This window comes from Nasonia vitripennis, chromosome 1 (genome assembly GCF_009193385.2).
Source record: "Nasonia vitripennis strain AsymCx chromosome 1, Nvit_psr_1.1, whole genome shotgun sequence".
Taxonomy (NCBI): Eukaryota; Metazoa; Arthropoda; class Insecta; order Hymenoptera; family Pteromalidae; genus Nasonia; species Nasonia vitripennis.
The window spans coordinates 29,046,209-29,068,834 of NC_045757.1; the positions used below are offsets into that span (position 1 = coordinate 29,046,209).

The 22,626-nt window shown below is 42.7% G+C and overlaps 1 protein-coding gene across 6 annotated transcripts in view; it reads right to left on the bottom strand.

The window, feature by feature from the left end:
• Positions 1 to 22,626, bottom strand: part of LOC100120219 (discoidin domain-containing receptor 2) — a 185,155-nt gene that overhangs the window by 9,190 nt on the left and 153,339 nt on the right. For 5 of the 6 annotated variants that reach the window (XR_004226327.2, XM_031920837.2, XM_031920836.2 and 2 more), the window contains 5 exons: positions 15,842 to 16,017; positions 4,760 to 4,895; positions 2,445 to 2,674; positions 1,609 to 1,964; positions 48 to 239 (listed from right to left, as the gene is read on the bottom strand). Coding sequence is in view for 5 of the 6 variants with exons in the window: in XM_031920837.2 (XP_031776697.1) it covers positions 48 to 239; positions 1,609 to 1,964; positions 2,445 to 2,674; positions 4,760 to 4,895; positions 15,842 to 16,017 (1,090 nt within the window). In the remaining variant the exon portion in view is untranslated. The remainder of the gene's footprint in view (positions 1 to 47; positions 240 to 1,608; positions 1,965 to 2,444; positions 2,675 to 4,759; positions 4,896 to 15,841; positions 16,018 to 22,626) is intronic. The other variant, XM_031920840.2, reaches the window with a different exon arrangement.

A 22,626-nucleotide genomic window follows, 5' to 3' on the forward strand; every position in this document is an offset into this window, starting at 1 on the left:
ATGAAATTTTTTAAATTTATTTTATCACAAATAAGTGCATGACCTACCTCAGCGTTTTTGCCGTTTGCACAGTGGTCGTCTCTGCCACGTGACTTTGCAGGTACTGGTTTAGGTCTCCGTACTCGCCGTTTTCCAGAACGATGCACATCGGGTCATCGTCGAGGCTGGCACCGAGTAACCGCGCGACATTTCGATCGTTGAGTCGCGCCAGTCTTTTTGCTTCTTGCCTAAATTCTATCCTGTAATCGTAGAAAATACTCGTACATTTCAATGCCTTTTTCTTTCCCTCCATAGCTTCATATTCAAATCGTCGCGCATTTCTCGATCAATAACGACTAGATCCGACGGTTCGACTTTTTCACAGCGTCAGCAGTCGTTAGCGCGATCAAGAGCTGTGCTCGCCGTTTATAGTAAATTCGGAACGATTTCGAGCGGGAAAAACTTTTCTCGCGAGACAAAACTGCCGCAACGTTTAGTTCCGAGAGCGGTTGTGGAGTGTAAACAACACTGGAAAGCTCTGAAGGAGCGAACAGCCGTCGGGAAAAAGTTTCGCAGCGCGAAATGACGCTTCGTTATATCTAACTGTTTTTTAGCAAGCGTGAAAACTTGTTCTCGAATCCGAAGCCTCGGCGAGAGTTTATAATGGGTCAGTTGAATTTTTCATCGTTGATACATTATTAAGCTTTTGGGCTAATGGGACGTAAGTGCAACATTTTTAGCTCGCTTGTAATTTGATGAGTTTCATTCAAATATTCAGCATTTTGAGAGTACTGCTCGGATTTGAGGTTCGCTTTATATTAAAAAATTCAAGCTCCCTAATGATTCTTAATTTTGAATCATGTATTTTTCGAATACTCGAGCTAGGAATAATTAAAAAATCCGACAGAAGGTGATTCAAGCATAATAGTATATTGTGTACCAAGGGCGTAAAGTGGGCTTTTTACTCGCCTTGACTCGTACTGCAAAATCCACACTCGGCCTAAAAAAGCCCACTTAGCCCTTGGTGCACACCATATTTTATGTAACGCGCAGATGTATTTTCGCGTTTTTTCGTACGTGTTAAGAGGGACTGATGTGACTATTTTTTGACACGGCAACCGTGCTCTTGTCTTGTTCAAACATTATATAAAAGTCAAATTCATTTTTATTTTTTTTTTGTAAATAAATAATTGATTTTAACAGTACCGAATTTATAATGAGAAAATTGGAAAAAAATGAAATAAAGTATTATGTAAAGGGTTTTAATGAAAAAAATAAGAAATTTCGACAATGTTAATTTATATTTAGTTATAAATTATATATTGTTCAAGAACATAACAGTTTGTACATTTTTTATTTAATAATAAATAATGCAAATTTATCAAAATCAACTTTTTTTTTAAAATTACAAAAAAAAATTTTTGCGGGCAATAAAGTCTTTTTAGCGGGCAATAAAGGCCATTATTGCCCGCTGTTTGAATATGCGAGCAATAAAGGTTTTTATTGCCCGCTAAATTAACTTTTTTGCCCGCCGGTCAAAAAAGAGTCACTTTAGTCCCTATTAATAGGTACGAAAAACGCGAAAATCGTTCGCGTGTTACATAAAATAAATTAATTTCCAGCTCTCACCTAAGCACCTCGGATGAGCCCGGCCTGAGCGACTTGACGACGACGAGGTCGCTGCTGGTGTTGCGGAAGACCTCCTCGTAGCCGGGAAACCGGTCAACCTCGCAGATGTGTATGTCGCCGAAGTAGCCACTGCCGAGGTTCTCGGCGATGTTGAGCCTCTCGCGTGGGAAGTCGAAGATTATGCAGTCGAGGAGCCCGGCGGCAAGCACTACTGCCTCGTCCTCGTCTTCCGTTAGCATATCCTCGGGACTGTAGCTGTTCAAAGTGCTGGAAGCCTTGCCGCTGCGCGGCGGAGGCGTACAGCTCGGGTTCGGCGACGCCGGCAGTGGGGGCAGCGGTGGGCTCTTTGATGCCGTCTTGAATTTCACCAAGGTATTTAGAATATTTTCGCGGATGTGGACGTTGGTTAGTCGCGTAACCCCGTCGACGAGAAAGTACATAGTTTGTTGGGAAACTGATGGTTGGAGGCTGTTATATTTTTAAAATTGTTTAATGTGCGCGAGCGGAAGCGAACATAAAAAAATGCCATTTTCCATTTTCCGCCGCATAAAAAACCAAAATCTCGTCAAACTTCCCAACAACCTCGACCAGTTTCACGAGCAGTGCGTGTATAATTATTCCCTGCTTCTCGCGAATCGGGTCGTCGCTCGCGAAAAAAAAAACCAAGGAACAACACAGCAGCGCAGTCAGCTGCATGCACCCATGAAAATGAAAAACTTCCCGGCGCGCATGCATCTGGGTTAACGAACTCAGCGGCAACAACAACGGGGCCGCGGAGCAGTTTTTAGCGACTGATTAACGCAGAGCGCGAGAGGAAGGCTCGACAATTTACATACATAGCGAGAGCTCGCATGTCGAATGTGCGTCTCTTCAGGCTTTTTCTTCTTTTCTTTTTTCGTCGTCGACCAGCTCACCTTGCAGATTTCCGTGCTGGCGTAATACTTTTCCGGCGGCGGCGGAATGGGAGGCGCGTTCGACGGGTACTCCTGTACCGGCGGAATTGGCCGGTTCAGATTGATCGCCGCGTTGAGTAGCAGTGGAATTACTGGATGCTCCGACGATGCGCCTGCGGAGAGAAAAAAGGGGTTGGAGAGCTTTTTTTCGAGGGGTAGCAAGGAGGACGCGGGGTTTATGGAGGGAGTTAGCGATCGTTTTGGATTTTTAAGGAAGGTTGCTGGTTGCATGAATGAATAGTAAGCGGGTCGCGAGGGCGATATTTACAAAGCAAAACCAATAACGAGTCTTCTTTATCCTCGGATCTCCAATAAACCCCCAAACACCTCCAAGAGCCGAGTTATATTGTCCGAGTGTAACCTTAATATCCAAGCTCTGCGTAGACTCGATCGATCGCTCGTTAGCTCGCTACTTAAAGTCGCGGCAAAGTATAGTCGGTGACGCGCTGCTTCGGCACCGGTTAGGTATGTAAACTCGCTCGATCCCAACGCGAGAAAGAGAGACGCAGAGGTGTGACCTGACGAAATAGTTGTCGGACTATTCGATCCGCTTGGATTTCCATTTCCAACGGCGTAGAAGAGAGAGGGACTGCGAGGAAGCGAAGCGGGGCTCAATTCCAGGAGCGGGCAGACGGTAAACTTGCTCGTTAGAGTTTCTCCCGCTCACTTCGCGGACGAAACTATCCCGCGGACCGCAAGCCCGCGCCCGAGTACTACAGCGAGAGATACTCCCCTACTGCTCTGTCTCGGTCCTACGTCACAGTTACATTCGGCCCGGATTGTATGTCGTTGCTTCGCGCGAGTCTCGTGTAAATATTTTACAAGCTTGTGCTTAGAGGCTGGTGTGCTTTCTTTTGTGCGCGGCTGTGATTATTGCGTTACATATTGTATATTGGAGGCGAGAGAGATGAATGTATCGATGATTTATATGTTTGCCTTTCTACGTGATAATTTATTGCTTACGGAAACCCCATGAGGTTTCTTGCGCACGATGCAGCAATGTTATACACGCGCAGGTAGATTATGCAAAGGAATAGTTACACAATAAGCAAGTTAACATCCAAAGCGTTCCTCGTTACAGCCGTCGGAATTTCATCATTGAAATTCGCTGCGGTGTAACTCAAAGTGTAACACGATCTCGTAATTAATTGGTAAGTGCAACGTATACACACTGTGTAATTCGCGCTCGCTCCAAACTCAAGCAGTCGGGTATGTTATATCCAGTGCTAATCAAGCCGAAATTTCAGACTCTGAATTACAGAGAATCGCGTACGAGTGTAACAACGAAGCATCGCGTGTATCTCGTCCGCTTGGATCAACAGCGGATTTTCGCTCACACACCCTGTATACGTGTATAGCCTCGGAAAGAAAAAAAAAGAAGCGCCAAACCGAAACTCCCGACAAAAATCCCTGCTACCGCGCGCTGTCCAAACGAATCCTCTGGCGGATCCAATTCTCGCGTTCTCGCAGCAACAAAATACGCGGTACAGCACACGTATGGCCCAGATAATCTCCTGCAATCCCGCGCAGCAAACACCGAGTGCGAGTATGGCGAAACCGATCTCTCTCTCTCTCTCTCTCTCTCTCTCTCTCTCTCTCTCTCTTTTGCAAATCCAGCTGTACAATTCGATATCCCCCCTCGTTGCCTCATCATAACCCCCTCTTCTGAAAGAGTAACGACGCGGCTGTTCTCGATTATTCGAAAGAGTGTAGGTACTAAAACTCGAGCTTAGGCTAAGTGCGGCGTCGTTCCGGAGCGTGGAATGAGGTGTCCTCTAGGCCGGCAACAAATATACAGGGAGCCGAGCAGTGTGTGTGTGTGTTGCGCTGGAAACAAGGCCAGAGCTCTATACTGCCTGTAGTATAGGGGATGGAAGCATCGTTGCCTCCGGCCAACTAATACACGTATACCAGAGCCAGCGTTTTCCTAGCTGCTTTTGGACTGAGAGAGAGAGAGAGAGAGAGAGAGAGAGAGAGAGAGAGAGAGAGAGAGAGAGAGAGGGAGCGAATGCTGTGTACAGCCACGCGGAGCTATACTATCTGACCGACGTCGTCCGGACTTTACTACTAGTTCGAATAACCCGCGCCTGTTTACGTTGGATCCCCCTCTCTCTCTCTCTCTCTCTCTCTCTCTCGCTCTCTGGCTCACTTCTATATGTTTATAAAGCTGTACGCGTGAGCGCAGCGTGTATACCTACCGGTTTTGTGAAGCTGCGGAGTAGTGGTGCTGGTGGTACTGCTGGTCGCGACGGCGTAAGCGCTCGGATGGTACTGCAACGGAAGCGGGGGGCAAATTGGTCCCTTGTCCGCGCCGCCGCTATCCTCCACCGAGACCTGCCGAATATTCGTTATCGTTAATGCATGCGACCTCCCACTCGCTACGTGACTCCACATACGCTCCACCTATACGTATACGAGAGAGAGAGAGAGAGAGAGAGAGAGAGAGAGAGAGAGAGAGAGAGAGAGAGAGAGAGACGCGAATAGCCGTTATATACCGCTATTCTCTTATGCCGTTGCAGCTCGCTTTCCATCCCGCCGAGTGGCTGTCTCTCTCGCTCTCTCTCTCTCTCTCTCTCTCTCTCTCTCTCTCTCTCTCTCTGTCTCGTTTGTTTACTCTTCCGAAGGGCGCGTGTGTGCATGGCTATGTGCGCCGATGGATATTAATTATAACGTTTTGATCGAGCACCTCCCGGCCCCTCGATTGCGTTGTTTCGAGCTCGGGGATAACGAGTTCTGCGCACTTTGTTGAGGTTGTTGCGAGGGGACAAGGTGTTTTTCTCCTCTTATGTCGTTTGCAAAACTAATTTGAAAGGACTGTTTAGGTGTAAAATAATATAAAATTTATTCACAAGAAAAATATAACTTTGATTGAGTGTGTTGATGTATGACTCACAGAGCCAGCTAATGCGTTTGTACTCCGCGACTGTGTAGTCAGATCTCCTGGTCCTCTGCTCGCGATTGGTAGTCCGTCGATCGCTGAATTTTGAAGTGTCCGGAAGGGGTAGTTTAGGGTACGCCTAGTGGAAATTTGAAGGAGCTGATGGGCTCAGAAAATTTGGAAATGAGGGTGCTGATTGGGTAGAAGAAAGTTTGTCGCGTTTGCGTTTTGTCCAGAAAAAAGTGCGCATCTTGAGCACACGTGTGAAGGGCTGCGAGCCGATCGCATAAATCTGCAGATGCTCGAGAGCCGCGTAGGGACTGTCGATTCTGTCGGATTAGTGAAAAATATAACTATATAAAAACTGTGCGCGTCTGAGTGCATTGTCTTGGTCACGTAGGACGCGTGGGTTGTTGATTCATAGAGAAATGTGTGTGTTGTGTGGTGTGTGTTTTGTAGTTCTTTTTTTTATGTAATTATGTGTATAGATTTACAGTAAATTGCGTTGCGACGCAACAGAGGTTTTATTTTTATATTTTTCAAACCGCGATGGTTGCGGGGATCGCTGATGGGATTGGATATACGAGAATTTTTATTTTTGGAATTTCGCCGCTGCGGGCTGTCGTAATCAATTAGCACGTGGTATCGCTTTGTTCGCCGCGGGTTGTTTGATTCGAGTTCGTGGTATTTTTTGCGCTGTGAATTTTCAGCGGAAAATTCTAAAACACTGAAAAAAAAACTGGTCCTTGCAGACGAAGCAAAGCACACACAAAAGTATCGTCGGCCGATGTGGGCCAGAAATCGCAGCGTCTGCTCGCGGGCAGCGAAGGCTGCAGCATAAAAGGCAATGCGCGAGCGTAATGAGGTCCTCATTGGGGGCGCGAACGTGACGTGTGCCTTATCTCGTGGGGCACTTTGCCGCCTTATCACCCTCGAGGCGAAGCCGAGGACCTTCGGAAATTATCGGCCTTATAACGAACAATATTCGCTGATGCGAGGCGCCCTCTGCAGCTTTATACGCGAAGCGATAAAAAGCTGGATTAAACGATGCTCGAGGATCTTTCGCGCGCGTGGATGATGAGAGCGCGGGAGATTGAAATGTGTATGGAGTGAGTGTGATAATAGTGGACGTGATTGCGTGTATCGTATGATATAATATCTGGGCTATTTAGTTTAAATATTTCGAAGCGCTTTTTTGTAAAATATTGCGCTGTAAATCGTGCATTCGGAATTCGAATGTAACGCGGTGATTTTAGACTGTAAAATCCCGCGGGTCGATATGTCTGTACGGCCGTTCCGTGAGAATTTAATCATAGAGATTGAATAATTCAGAAGTTTTCAACCATAGGAATTTCCTGAGTTTTAAAGCTCGATTACAGCAGTTTTGCGGAATTTCCCGTACACGGTTAATCGGGTGTGTGAATAAAGCATAAACTTTTAATTAATAGAAAACATGTATGGTTAAAGTAAGCACTTTATGATTAAAGTAAATAGCTCTGTTTAATTAATTTTTTTTACGGATATGGAATATTAAAAAAGCATCAACTCGCAGAGAGCTGCAATTGACTTATGGAAATATCAGTATTTATGCATACAAATTAGAGTCTGATGAAGATAAGCGGCATTCTGCGAGCTCGGGCCATATATCTTGGGTATTCAAACCCATTGTAGTTCAGCAAGTTTAATTACGTTTTCGTACTTCCTTACGAAACGGGAAAATTAAATTTGTTTTGCATTGGCGCCCTTCCGTTCAATTGATTAAGCAAGTTCAACGGAGCAAGTTTCGAATATGAATAGTTTATACATTTATTTATAACAATCATAAATGAAATTGACCAGACAGTCACTCAGCGTCCTTCATTTCTGTCCCACCCCATACACTCCTTCATCGGCTTAATTACTCCAGCCAAACTGTAAAATACCATGATCACCCCAAGATAACCAAACACCACAAACTACACCAACGAACTCCTACGGAAAGCAAAAGAGCGGAAAGACGCTTATTATAATATTCATCGGTTTTTGCGCACAGCAAGCTAACCCCTACTCCTGCCCGAAGGTGTTAATTTCCGTTTAGGAGACGCATACTCAGCGGTTGCTCGTTCGCACAGGGTAGGTATACTATCCTCGGCAAGTAGCTGCGGCGTTGCCCGTTTAGATAAGATAACCACTTAGCCATCGGGATCCAACGCGAATTCCTTATCGCGTCGGGCTTTCGCCGCGAACTTTCTCGCTCGCGCGCACGTCCCGCCGTCGTCATTGTTCCTTTTTTGTTCTTCTTTTTCTCCACTGGGGGCGAATCGTCGAGCTTTTTTCTTCGTTCTATTAAATATTTACTTTCTTTGCGCCGAATAAGACCCCGGAATACCACTTGGCGTTAAAATCCACACGCAAATGTGTATTTTGATCCGGGTGAAATATTTTTCGAAGATTAAAAGTACTACATTCTCTTTTTTTCTTAATTATTAGAACAAACTAAGGTAATCTTCGCATTAGCGCTCGTTAACATTAATTAAAAATTCACGCGCGAAAGACACCGATTCATTTCCCTTCCACCCAAACTCTTCGTTACGATGTGTTTTAAACTCCATTGCGAAATTTCGTCCACCTAGTCGCTGCACCAAAAAATAAACCAAGTTAGCCCGCACGACTCTGGCTCGTGAGAAAAAAAGTGTCAGCAGAGGAGCAACGCGAGAAAAACGAAAAGGCAAACTTTATGCTTCTAATTAGGCAGGGCGGACATCAGTAGCAGCAGCAGAGGCAGCAGCAGCAGAGCTCGTCGCTTTAGCGCGCCAAGACGTAACGGATATTCAATTCACGCCGTCACGTCGTTAAAGGGCTGACGTTACATATTCAGAGCGAGAGCTTTCGGCCTGACCCGGGAAGTGCGAATTTCCATAAGCCAGTCCGTCTCTCTCTCTCTCTCTCTCTCTCTCTCTCTCTCGCTCTCTCTCAAAGAAAGATGCATTTACGAGATTGGGCATATCCGTTGTGTTGTTGGATAAATATAAGACAAAGAAAACGGCTCCGCGGATGAGGGGTACGATTAAAGACTTTTTCGAGCCACGCTGCGGATGGTGGTGGAAGTCGAAGAAGTTTACGAAGGAAAGTTTTAAAGCTTATTAGCATAATAGGTATTTGAATGATGAAATTACAAGCGTTTAACAAGATGCTTCTTTTAGACTATTTTTTTTTTTTTTTTTTAATTGATATTCTGTTAATAAGTTAATGGCGAAGCTCGAGGAGAGTAGAATTTCAAAAAAGCTTTTGAAGACTGGAAAGTGATGTGATGTAATTAATACTGATTATCACAACTTTCATTATCTCCGCTGTAAGGTCGTTACAGGTAACGTTCCTTGAAAGCATTTACCTCACGTTTTATAACGAAGATTGTATTATATAAAAAAGAACGAAACTATGCAACGTAGGCAAGAATTTTGCAAATTATAATTACAGTTGTCGTTTCAGCGACAGGATATTTAATTAATGCACAATGAATAGAATACGCGATTATAACTGCATAGCAAAGTACTTTTTCTTTCCCGATGAATATTAACCCAGTTTTCTATACCCCCTCTCACTTTCATAAAGAGCTTTCTTCATTATTCTGCACTTCTCCTTTGCTCCATATAAATAGCGTTAAAAAAAGTGGAAAAAATCGCTACACGACAGCGTAATATAGCTGCAAGTTTAATTTTTCTAAGATCATCAACGCCGACAACAATGACATTTCAAATTGCTCTAATAACTCGCTCACGCATTATTTACGATCGACTTATTAGGATTTCATATAAGTATAATATAACGAAGTTGCTGCTGCGGTGGCTGTGCGGAGCGGCAGCGCGAAATTTCTTGCGGCAAAAAATCGCTCCGTGGCAGGCCACAATTTCGTCGAGCTTTATGACATTTATTAAAGTCGTTCGTGCCGCGAGTGATTAAACCGCATACCGTACGTAGACCGAGCAAGAAAGAGAGAGAGAAGGTTGTAGAAGCGAAAGCGACGTATACTATATAGTGGCACAGAGAAGCGAGGGATCGGGAAAATATTAGAAATCGAAGGAGGAGTTGAAGTGCGAGAGATAGAGCGGATAAAACGATAGGCCAGTGGAAGAGGAATTGTTGAAAAGAGAAAAAATAACGCAGCGAGAATGGAACGATCGCTGTGGGGATGCAGTTTTATATTTGTTTTGAACTTCTGTTATAGAATGGCTGAGCTTGAAAACTGTTGCTATCGCGTTAGACTCTTACTTTTGGAATCAGTGGATTAGATTTGATCGAGTATGAGAGTAAGTATGTCTGACCACTTATAACCTACGAGTTGTCGCCGTCGACGGCGTCCCAGATATTTCTTTCCACAACCACAATATCACCCCTCTCAACTACTCCAAAATTCAATGAAACGAATCAAACGCTCCTTTTCAGCAATCATCCCCTACCCCTTTAAAAAGAAAAATGAAAAAAGTGCAAACGCTATTCCCGATTCTCGCGAAACGATAACGAAAACCACATGCCGGCGACGCTGGCAAAGCGAGAGCTAATGCGATTAGCGGAACGATACACGGCGCACATATAGTGTAGGCGGGCCAGCGGCAAAACAGATTATTTTAATTTGGAGCAAAAACTCTGATTCCGAGGGCTCGCGTAGCGCGAGTAATCCGCCGCAAATTTGTGGCTCCTGCGGCGCATATTCTCGCGAGCGCTTTGTTGCGCCGCTTATTCGCGGGAAACCGTAAAAGGTCTCCGCGCGCGTCACACGACGGCTTGTAATTTGCCGGCGTCTCTGCGCGCGCGCGCGCGACCCTTTGGTTGCTCTTTGCTCAGGTGAGATATGTTTGGGGGGTGAAAACGTCGGGGAAGTGTGCAGTGCTAATTGCTTGGGGTGAAGCGAGAGGACTTTTGAAGTTGCGTTTTCAGAACAAAGGAATTAATCAGGCGTGGCTTGATTTGTATATTTTCCGAGTTAATTAGTACAAATTTTGTTCTCGATGAACATTTTTCCAACCTGGTAAAGGAAAAGGTAATTTAATAATATACCCACGGCTTCGTTAGCACAACGTATTGAATATTTGTAACTTATTCAAACGCAATTTCACGGTACAAGTAATACACATCCGCGTACGGGAAATTTCATCGATATTCTAGCCAACCGCGATGCAAAAATTCATTACGAAAAAAACCACAACGACGAGAGCGAGTGACATTCAAATTACGAAGCAAAGTACCAGCCGAATGAGAAAGCTGCTCGCGTCCCCGCCAATCAATAGTGATCATCATCGGAGCGAGAAGCGCGCAGACAAGCCGAGCTCGATAAAACATCGAGCCAAGTAGGCACTTAGCGGGCTGGCCCAATTCTCAAGACGCTCAAGTCAGTGAGAGAGGGAGAGAGAGAGGTAGTGGCCCTCAGAGGCATCAGCGGCAGCTCAACGATACCTCCAACAATAAACCGCATAGCCTTCTGCTTTGTATCACTCGAGATTCAAGACGAAGGAGGAGGGGTGGAAGGGGAGGGGGACTCGTTTGAAGACGGTCGCGCGCACCGGTGAGATAGGGGGCGAAGACAGCTGGGGTCACTCGGCCGAGCGGTGCCGGAATGCCTTCTCCCTAGACGAGTAGCAGGTGGTTAATGTTAGATTCTCCCGGGAGAGTGAGAGAGAATCTTGAAAAGCGGTGGCATGAAAGGGGATGACTGTACACGGAGGTTTCTGTGTTGCCCCAGGATGGAAATTGTTGCTATCGGAGATCGGACGAGAGAAATGTTCCTGTAAACTGCAGCTTTTTTTCAACGCATTCAAGGGTTTCCTTTTTCGGACGTTTGCTGTTCCACTTTCGCGCAGAAATAAAAGCGGAAAAGTATACAGTTCTGTCGGGAAAAACAGTCGTACTACAATACACCGACGTTCCACTTTGAATTTCGTTTTACGTTTCATAAACCGTCGTGCGAAACGCTTTTCCAACGAAGCAGCTATAAATAAGCCGAGCGATGAATTATTCGAGGCTGTAAAAGACTGTTATCCACACTTCCTCGACAATATGGAAAGTCCCATAGGGACAGTCAAGAAGTAGGTGTCCAGACAGCGTTTAACTTTCATGAGTGATGGCGCGCAAGCGCCTCGTCCCGTTGTGACAAGATATAACACCCCATCTCTCGGAATATGTATCGGCGTCTCCCATCAGAAGCCTACTTCATCTTCCGGCTAATTAAATGGAGTCAGCTCGAGAGAAGCTGTTGTCCATCTCTCCGGACCTATATATACATATATATACGTTTTTATTGGACGAAGCTTTAGTTTCGCCTGGAAAGTGCTGGGGGATATTGTGTCGAACGTGGAAATAAGAAGGGGAACGAAGATGAATTGCGTTTCTAAGTTTTATAAGGTGGCTTAAAGGACCTAAAGACTCGCGAGATGTGAATATAAATCAGGCTTATTTTGAAAGGTTTTCTATTTACGGAAAGGAAAATATGCTTGATGGGTGTATATCGGTTGATTAAATGATAATTTAAGAAAGTTTCCAAAGATTTTATGCCATCGTTATCATTTCCTTTTCATCGTTCAGATATTCTGACTATCTCAGAAAAGAGAAATCATAATTGAACAGTTCATTCCAAGTTTAAATTATCAGCCGACAACCTGACTTGGCTGTTTCAAAACAAGACTCTGAAATAATTTGCACAGTATCTTCATTTGACAATTATAACTTCCGATATATGGGTCGCCGCATTTCAACTCAAATCATGCCTTTAAATTTAGAAGAAAAGTATGCAAAAAAAGTATCTTAAAAATAGAAACTTTTCTACAAAACTTTTCAAATCCCCCATACGACCATTTCCGACGTTAAAAATCGAAAAATCTCGATGCCCCTCATTAAGAGCAGTTAAGCAAAAGTCCACTCGGCGGACTAACCGCTTTATTACCCGAGCATTATTAGTGAGCACTTGAAATTTCCCTTCTTGAGACTCACCACTTGCCAGATGGTCGAAATCATGACATTAGAGGAAGGAGTTTCCTTACATAATGATCTTGAGGAGAGCCTTAACGAGTGTACTTCGCATCTTCGCCATTTGCCTCAGCCCGAGGAAGGAGAGGGTAAACTAGTCCTCTGTGATTAAATGTTAATATTGTCTCAGCCCGCTGGATTAAAGCCGATTAAACGGCTCGAAAAACTCCTTCCTCTCGGTTTCTATTCGGTTACTTAACCGAGAGGCTAACAGGCAGTAAAAAAAACCACGAGAGAAAATAATCACGGCGTATGTCTTGGGGGGTAACACACGTACCAACGAGCTATACAGCTAAACTATATTGTATATAGAGCGATTAATCGGTCGCGCTCTTTAAATCGCATTATCCAGCTTTATTACGCACTAGCTCCGTCGTCGTCCATAAAACTTTTTACGAAATATAATACACCGCTCGCACGAGAGACAAAAATAAGAACCGAAAGTAAATTAACGCCGGAGCAGTAGAGGCGCGCGATATCGCCAAGCCAATAAAAACTTCCTAACGGGAATAGTATTGGTCTCGAAGGTGTCTATCGGGCGCGAGAGAAAAACGCTCCCGCAGGTGTGTATATCGAGAGAGAGAGAGAGAGAGAGAGAGAGAGAGAGAGAGAGAGAGAGAGAGAGAGAGAGAGAGAGAGAGAGAGAGAGAGAAGGCATTTAAGAACTCGTTAGCCCCGACGATCAATTTACGTTTACCCATGACTTTCCCGCAAACATTCAGCCGTGGTATAATTATTCCGTCGCTACCGGCGCGCATTTAACAAAGTCGAAGTGAGAAAAAACATTTCTCAACACGCCGGGGGCCGGCGTCCGTTGCCACGTATTCCAGCAGGGCTGGGAGGAAAAATTTTTAAACGCCTCGCATTTCTCTCTTTCAAGTCCGCGAAATATATCGGGGAAGCTGAGAAAGGGAAAAAAAAATTAGTCAGCCGGCAACGAGTTTTGCTCAAGGTCCTCGCGAATGAAAATTTAATTTCGCGCTTTCTCTTGCATTAACACGCGTATAACCTGCCAAAGGACTGCACTGAAATCATTTCTCTTGGGCTCGCGGCTTCCAATTGGAGGGAAAGTCTGACTTTTGCACACTTTGCGCGTCTGGAGAAGGCGAACTTGAAGCGGCTGAAGGGTAAAAGCGCCGATACGTGCCCGTCGTTACTCCGAGTTGAGCCAAGGGGTTGAACTAGTACCACTACTGCTACTACTACTACTGCTATACTTCTCGACGTTAATTGCCGGCGCTGTGTTGGCTGCCTTGGAAATTAGAGGAAACGACACGAGGACTAACAAAGATATATGGAGAGGCGGTGGATGAAGTTCTACCGAGAGAAGCTTTTATCGTCGAGATATGAGAAATTTTTTAGCTGGTGAGTTTTTTTTTGTGGGCGATGAGGAGTTCAGACTCGTAATATCGGATTATTTTTCGATGAAAAAACTTTTCACCCAATGAATTCGTGAACCAACAATTTAAAAAAATTCAAGTCCAAGAAATTATCCAAATAGTGTATAGAATTAATACTGCAGACTTTGAGCGCAGCAAAAATAAATACACAACATTTTCGGTACGATCGTAAACTCTCTGTCTCGCGCAAGTGCGCCAGCATTTTTCAAGTCCAGAAAAGCCATACATAAGGCGAATAAAGTCGGTAAACAGAATAAAGCAGTAAAACGCCAGGAAGAGAGAAAAGTAGAAAGAGACGCGCGAAGTAATAAGAGTCGCGCGGGCGTGTAAGAAGGAGTGAGGGGTTCATTGCCACCAGTAAAGTTTAGTCGACTATTAATCTGGTTTGTAACGCTGCGAGACAGTAAACACTTGCCCCGGCGTTTCGTCTCTCGCTCTATTTTACTTTTTCAACAAAAACATATAATTTTCCAGTTCCTTGAGTGCTTTCGAGTCTTTCTTGACGTGCACTTACGGACAGCTGTACGTCTGTTTGAGAGAAACTTACAATTAATCTTTCGCGATTTAAAAATTCATGTAGAGTGAGTATCGCAGAACCCGCAAAAACCTACAGACTGAGACCCAAGGCAGCCCTTTACTTATGGGCATTCTTCTTTGTTCGGAATAAGTTATATACATATCAATGAAGAAGCAGCAACTTTTTGCTTTTTATTTTTTTATTTTATTAGATTTACCGTGAGTAATAAAGTTATGAATTTTGCATTCGTCCAAATCGCTGGTTTTTCCATTTTATTTTTTTGCGAGAATACATTGACAGATGAATTTTGATATCAAACGTTGAATTTCAAAAACGTCAGAATTTTCTGAAAAATTTAATTGTCATGTAACAAACGAGAAAGCTTCTAAAAATAAACAATTTCTGTAGAATCTACAAAGCTTTGAAATTTTTCACGCGTGTTTCAAAAAGCTCTCCGTCTAAAGTTTCTTTAAAATCCAACCTACCACAGGCAGTTAAAAAAAAAAGGACAAACAAAAGATAGCCACCATCCTGCAAATATTCTCCACAATGATATTTAACCGAGCGAAGCGATTCAACCGAGCAAATCCATAAAAAGGAACAATGGCAGTGAGAGAGCAGCAGCAGCAGCAGAGGTTTTAAACGCGCGTCCGCGCACATAATGCAACCGGGCAAAATATGAACCCCGAAGAATCGAAAGTGCTCGGACTTTGTGAAGGAGGTGGGCTCTCTACTACTCTCTCTCTCTCTCTCTCTCTCTCTCTCTCTCTCTCTCTCAGGGGGAAAAGCTGGATTCTCTTTGAGCTTTCATTTTTTGCGCGATGTGCGCTCGTGTGCGAACTATCCTCAAAAAAGAAGGAGAACGAAGACGGACAAAAAATATTAATAAACCAGAGGGAAAGGTATGCCAAAAAAGAAACTAGAGAGAGAAAGAGAGTGGTAAATACGACGGTAAATTAATGTAAAAGTAATCGCCTCATCGCATTCAAATTCCAATCTCGGGCAAATCGAGGAAAGCCCGAAGGAGAAGAGTATCGATGTAATGCGGTGAAACGAAAGGAAAAAAAAGACTTCGAAAGCAAGGGTAGAACTCACCCGAAAACCGAGAGAATGAGTTTCGCGGATGGAATAAAAGTTAGCGAGCTCCTTTTGTTACTGCAGCTTCTCTCTCTCGCTTGGCGGTGAAGGAGTTGGCTTGATAAATAAATAAGGCGGCTGAGAAAAGCAGTCATCGTCGCGGTCACGATCGCGTGGAAAGAAGGGGCTGGAAACGAAAAAGGAGGAGCGACAGGAACGTGACGACGACTGCTGTTGATCGTTTATTTACGGCTCGATTGAGTTTTTGATCGGTCGAATTTTTCGATGTTTTCCGTTTGAATGCTTTTGTTATTCCATCGAGAGCTTTTAAAATAAAACTTCGGAACGTTGATTTTCGGAAGAGTAAACAATACTTACAGCGCGTACGATTATCAAAAATGATTCAACTTACCTTGAGATCGCCCTGATGGTCGAAGAAAGTCGTGGGTGCGAGGGCGGCCTTAAGTCGGCGGTTTCTGTAGAAGATGAAGGTGATGGCGGCCAGAAGCATCACGATGACGGTCGTTAATATTCCTATCACTAATCCGATTAACTGCCTCGACTCCGGCTCTTTGCTTTTGTCAGGAACTAAAATGTAAAAAAGTTCACTCTCTTTTAATAACGCATCGCGTGATCAAACAATGAACTGAATATAGTCCAATTTTTTTGTAATAAGTTCGCTATGTAATTTTTTGAACATGTTATGAATATCCTTAGAGTGGTTTGGTTTATTACATATTTTTTTATAGGCCAGTCAAACCCCGAAAAAAAAATCGCGTACGCTTCACTCTAACGGTCGTGCGTAAACCACTGCAGACTTCAACAAAGCTAAACAACCGCGCACGAAAATTTTTAATTTACAAAATCAATATTTCACATTCCACGGCCGTTTCTTGTCTGTGCTTTCAAGCAGCAGAAGTCAGTCCCTGTTGCGCGCAATTTCAATCTCTATCCCTCTCACCCCGTCGAGATTAAAACAAACTCCCCAATCAAGAGGATGAAAACTTGGCGGAAGCCTGACATTTTAGCGCGCCAATTCACGCGCTTTCCAATATCTGCGGCAAAGGGCTGGCTAGAGTGCAATCATAACAATGGAAAAGTGCGCGGCAGTGCCGCCCATTAACAAAGTCCATTATCTTAATACCGGCTGAGCACCATACGCAACAGGCGCTGTTGTTGTGTGTGCGGTCATACGCAGTTTCTTTTAACAGTCGTTTGTCGGGCTTTTTACAAATGAGTAGTTATGGCCCTCGGAGGATAAAGAACTGAATATGGAGAGTGTCGTTGGCGGTTTTGTATGGAGGGATGAAAAGGGGGAGATAGACGGATTTTAGATAAATAAGTCGAGTTTGCGAGGAAGTGCGTTTGATTCAGAAAATACAATCTGCACAGCAAAAAGAACATAGATTTTTATTTTTGTAGCATATGCATTTGGTGTATTTTATATTTAAGTATTTGAAAGTTGAAAACAATATTTTCATCAAAGTTTTCAATTTTATAATATTACTTATAGAAATAAATTGCGCTAATTAAGTCGTGTTCAAGAAAAATTCATAAAAATTCATTCATGAATTCCCTTAGTAAAAGATAAAATCTTTTTTTTCACAGCAATCTTTTTTTTATCGTAATAGTCAGTCCTTTATCGTGTAACATTTGTATTCTTCTGCCAACTTTCGACACAGAAGTGGTATGTGAAAGTAGACAAACTATATATTATTTTGTGTATTAATACATTAGCCTGTTACAATGCCGCTACCCGAAGCGGGTTTTGGGCGTTGTCGTCCAGATCGGACGGGTGGGTGCCTATCACCACTACACAGCGCGTCCTTAAGTTGCGGATAGAGGAACAGCCCCTGAGAAAGAGGTTAGCTGCGAATAAATTGAATAAGCAGCCGCGGACAGCCGATAGGAACAGGCGTGGGTGTGATGAGCCCACACTGTCGAACGCATTCATCTAGAAACACTACGCAAGCACCACAACAAAAAAACACTTCACATTATCTCTTATCTCTCAATCTATCTCTTTCATCACACATTACAAAAATGGGCAAAAATCCTGCTGCCGAGGAGGATGCGGGAGCGATGACAACTGCCTCGAAAGGGGATGTGTAGAATGATTCGTCACCTGGTCTTACGCGGTAACGATGCCAGCGAAGGCGCGCTGCCTTGCAGGGGGGGGGGGGCGTTAGGATGCGAGAATGAAACCGTAGTTTGTCTGACGACGAGTTGACACTGTCCTCGTCAAAGTCGGAAAGCCCTCATACTTAGTTCTAGAGAGGTATGGGGGTTATCACTTCTAGAACGGTGGACTCACCTGCGATCGGAACAGGATCCAAAACGCGCGGGTTTAACATACTATCATGGCTCAAAAAAATCAAAACCAAACCAAAAGGGACTTAAGAGTCGGAACTTGGAATGTTCGCAGTCTATACAGATCAGGCGCGTTTAAAGAACTCATAAAGGAAGCTGATAGGTAAATCCGTCAATGATAGGCTATCGTACATCATCATCGAAGGTGAATGGTATAGATATGTATTTATTAATGTACACTGTCCTATGGAGGACAAAGAAGAAGAAGCTAAGGATCTCTATTACGAAACTTTAGAGCAGGTAATCGATCAGTTCGCGTCTTACGACACAAGAATAGTATTAGGCGATTTCAATGCTAAAATAGGTAGGGAAGAAATGTTTAGGCCTACTGTAGGGAAGGAAAGCCTGCACGAAGCCAGCAATAATAACGGTATTAGGGTCATAAATTTCGCGGCAGCAAAAGATCTTATAATCAAAACTACGTGTTTTAAGCACAAGAACATACACAAAGCAACGTGGACATCGCCGGACAGGGCTACACAGAACCAAATTGATCATTTTCACATTGAAAAAAGACGTCATAGTAACGTTCTCGACGTAAGGGCTTATAAAGGGGCAGATAGCGACTCGGACCACTTCCTAGTAGTAGCCGAATTAAGAGCTAGACTAGTAGCGCATCAAAATAGTAAGCGAGCAAACAAGGTAGAAAGCTTCGATATTGAGAAGCTACGAGATAGAACAGAGCGAATTAGGTACCAGATAGAAATTAATAACAGGTTTCAGGCACTTGAAGAAGCAAACACATCGCCGGAGGGGAATGACGAACCGAATAGCTTATGGGGGGACATCGAAAAAACGGTAAAAGAGGCCGCGAACAAAGTACTGGGTAAAAAGAAAAAGCCAAAGAGCAAACCATGGTTTGACGAAGAGTGCGAACTCTGGTTTGAAAGGCGCAAAAAGGCTAAATTAGATAGCTTACAAAATAGAAGCGATAGGACCATAGAAGAGTATTCTAACGTAAGGAAACAGACGAGCGCGATCTACAGAAATAAGAAGCGGGAGTATCAAAAGAATCTTATTAGGAGAATAGAAACTAACAGTAAGGAAAATAACCCCCGCGAAATGTACAGAGGGATTAACGCCATCAGAAAGGATTTTAGGAGTAGAGCGCAATTGATGAAGGACGAAAACGGGGACCTCGTAACAAATGACAACGAATTACTGTCGCTGTGGAAAAATTATTTCGATAAATTATTAAACGTGCACGAAAATAGCGAAGAATTAGGGGACGAAATTCACACTGCTGAACCCGACGTGGAGGAACCGAGCTACCAAGAAGTAGAGGCCGCGATTAAAAAACTAAAAAACAACAAAGCCGCGGGAAATGACTACCAGCTGAGTTACTCAAATATGGGGGCGTCGAGCTCACTTTCAAAATCTATAAACTAGTGTGTGCCATCTGGAAAAATGAAACAATACCCGAAAATTGGAAGGAATCTATCATTATACCGATTTTTAAAAAGGGGGATAAGACAGACTGCAATAACTATAGGGGTATTTCACTTTTAGCAACTTGCTACAAAGTTCTGTCAAACGTAATACAAGCTAGACTCACTCCATTCGCGGAAGATATAGTAGGAGATTATCAGTGCGGATTTCGGCGCAACAGATCGACGAGCGATCAAATGTTTACCATAAGACAGTTGTTAGAGAAAAAGTGGGAATTTTGCGAAACCATACACCAACTATTTATAGATTTTAAAAAAGCGTACGACTCTATTAAGCGAAGCAAAATGTATCAAATTCTAGTACTTCTCGGTTTACCGAAAAAACTCGTGAGATTAATTCAAATATGTCTGAACGGAAGCACGGCAAAGGTCCGAGTAGGCGGTAATGTATCAGAACCCTTCATGATACGCGATGGTTTAAAACAAGGGGATGGGCTCTCTACGGTGCTGTTCAACTTAACGTTAGAGTATGCCGTTAGAAAAATGCAGGTTAGCCAGCTGGGCGCAACACTTAATGGAACAACGCAGATACTAGGCTACGCAATTGATTTGGATATACTGGCGGATTGTAGGGAAACGGTAGCAAGAAACGCGGAAATCCTCATAAAAGCGGTGGAGTATACAGGGTTAGAAGTGAGTGAATCAAAAACAAAGTACATGATTGTGGATAAGCTAGGCATCTGTAGAGGGGAGAAAGATCTCAGAGTTGGGAATTTTACTTTTGAAAAGGTTAGCGAATTCAGGTATCTGGGTACGACCATAAATGATAGAAACGAGATTAATGTCGAAATAAATAAGAGACTCCATTCGGGTAATGCTTGCTTCTACGCCGTGAGTAATTTACTTAAGTCGAGGCTGTTGTCTAAAAACGTTAAAATAAGAATATACAGGACAATAATACTGCCGGTGGTTCTGTACGGGTGCGAAACGTGGGCTCTCACTAAGCAGGCGGACAACCTTTTTAGGGTATTTGAAAATAAAGTCTTGCGAAAAATATACGGGCTGAAGAAAGATGAGGAAACCGGGGAATGGAGGAGACACAATGATGAGTTACACAATCTGTACGCGTCACCAAATATTAACAGAATAATAAAATCGCGCAGATTGGGATGGGCAGGGCACGTAGCGAGAATGGGAGACGACTGTACGGCAGCGCGTGTCATGAAGGGCAGGCCGATGGTAACGCGACCTCTAGGTAGACCTAGACGTAGATGGGAGGACAACGTAAAAGCGGATCTAGTAGAAATAGGACGGGTGGGTGTCGATCGGAGAGGTACATCTTGGGTGGGGTTGACATAAGATAGGGCACCGTGGAAGGCTTGCGTAGATGAGGCGATGAACTGTCGAGTTCCAAATGCTATTTAAAAAAAAAAAAAAAAAAAAAAATACATTAGCAGTATATGTAAGCAAACGCGTCTACGTTCAGGGCAAAATAAAAGTACAATTCAGATGTCCTGCAGTAAAAAACCATGAAAAGCGCAAGAGGCGCAAATAAATATGAATTTATTTAATCATGCATCACCTGTACTTTTTAACCGTTAAACATAATATGTTGCTGAATTTTCATAATTGTAACTACTACGCTGTACAAGTCGTCAATGCATTTTTTTTAAATGCAGTGGACTTACATAACAAAACGTTCAAAGTATATTTGAAAATAATTTCAAAAGACATTTTTAAACTAGGCGTAATATAAATATGTTGAAAATATGTATATATTATAAATATGTTGAAAATATGTATGTATATATCATCCGATGCTAATAAATTCAATAAAAATTAACTTTTCGTTTAGCAGCATTTTTTGTTGTACCTTCCATCATCAAGTTAAAAATTATTATTACAACGCATAATATCAACATTCCTAGCACCCAACTTCCTATCAAAATTAAAAAAGCAATCATAAAATTTTCTATTCGAAAGCTTTCATCTGAATTCGCCACATTGAAATACTTATTCAATTCATATGAATATTCTCGATTACATATCAAACTGATGAAGCCACCCTCGTTAAGTCTAAAAAAAATTGTTCGAAAAGTGCCGATAAGTAGTGAATCTTCTGGAAATACAAAACCAGTAGTTCTTTCTACTAAATTATTTTTTGATACATGGGTATTTTTATTTTGAATAAGATTTAGATATATACTTTATTCTATACAAGCTATCCGATTGCCTTTCTAAAGGCTACTGGAACAAAATGTTGTAGAGTGTATTGGATTTAAACGGCGTGAAAGCATTAGTGGTACCATTTCTCTATAACTTGGAAGTCCATAAATAGTAAGATTAGACTTGATTAATTCGTCAAGTGAATCTATGATTGCAAATCTATTATTATCCATATTTATCTCAGCGAAGATGAAAGTACTAAATGCAAATTCTAGGATAATGCAAACAATCCAAAATTGGAATTTTTCCAAAAACATTTTGCGGTATTTTTAAGGTTGACGTACTAGAAAATATTCGTATACATTCTAATAAATCTAACGAAATCGATAATTTCAAAATATGTTTTAGAATCATAACTCAAATCATAGAAGCTATTAATAAAAAACATAAAGAAGTTTAAAGTTAAAATAGAGGATAGTCTTAATATACGTAAGAGGCGTTCTTAATATGATAATTTTTAATGAGGTTGATAGAAATGAGTATGTTTGCAGTTTCCAAAAGTCACGAATAATATATAATAACATCAAAATATCGACTTTACCACATAACAAACCAAATGATTTTTTCTGGTTATCAATATCCACCGACCAAGGAATTTTCTATAATAACTATTGCATTAAGGATATATGAATAAAAGATAGTTCATTCGTCACATTTAATCCATTAATTTGCGCCTGCACATCGACCGTCATTGATGTTAAAGCACACGAATGTATTATTAAACAGCAAGATAAATTCTACGAATAATGCGCCTCAGTACTACCTTCCGAATCTTTCGCAAACCCACTACGTTTACTCCTCTCGAAATTGACGAATGGTTATCGTAATATCGCACTTTTTCACAAGTAATCTTCGAGCCGTTTTTCATGCCGAGCTGTCAGAATATTTTTATTATCCTAATGGTAGCATCGAAAGCGCATACATCTATCGAGCGTCTGATTTCTATAGGTATACATCTTTGCGCTAGTACCAGACTAGGGGGGAAGAGTAAATATACTTTCTTTTGGTGCGCGCATAGCGCGGAAAGAGCAGCGTAAAGAGGAGAGGGCAGGCAGGAGCTCTTTTCGAGTTTCTTCTTTCGAAAGCTGCCCCGGGCGCATAACGAGGCTGCAGTTCGGAGTTAATAAAAGAGAGCAGCGATGAAGTTCTTAGCGGGTGAATCACCGGGGAATTTGATGCAATTATTTTGAAGCGAATTTGCACTGCGGTTATT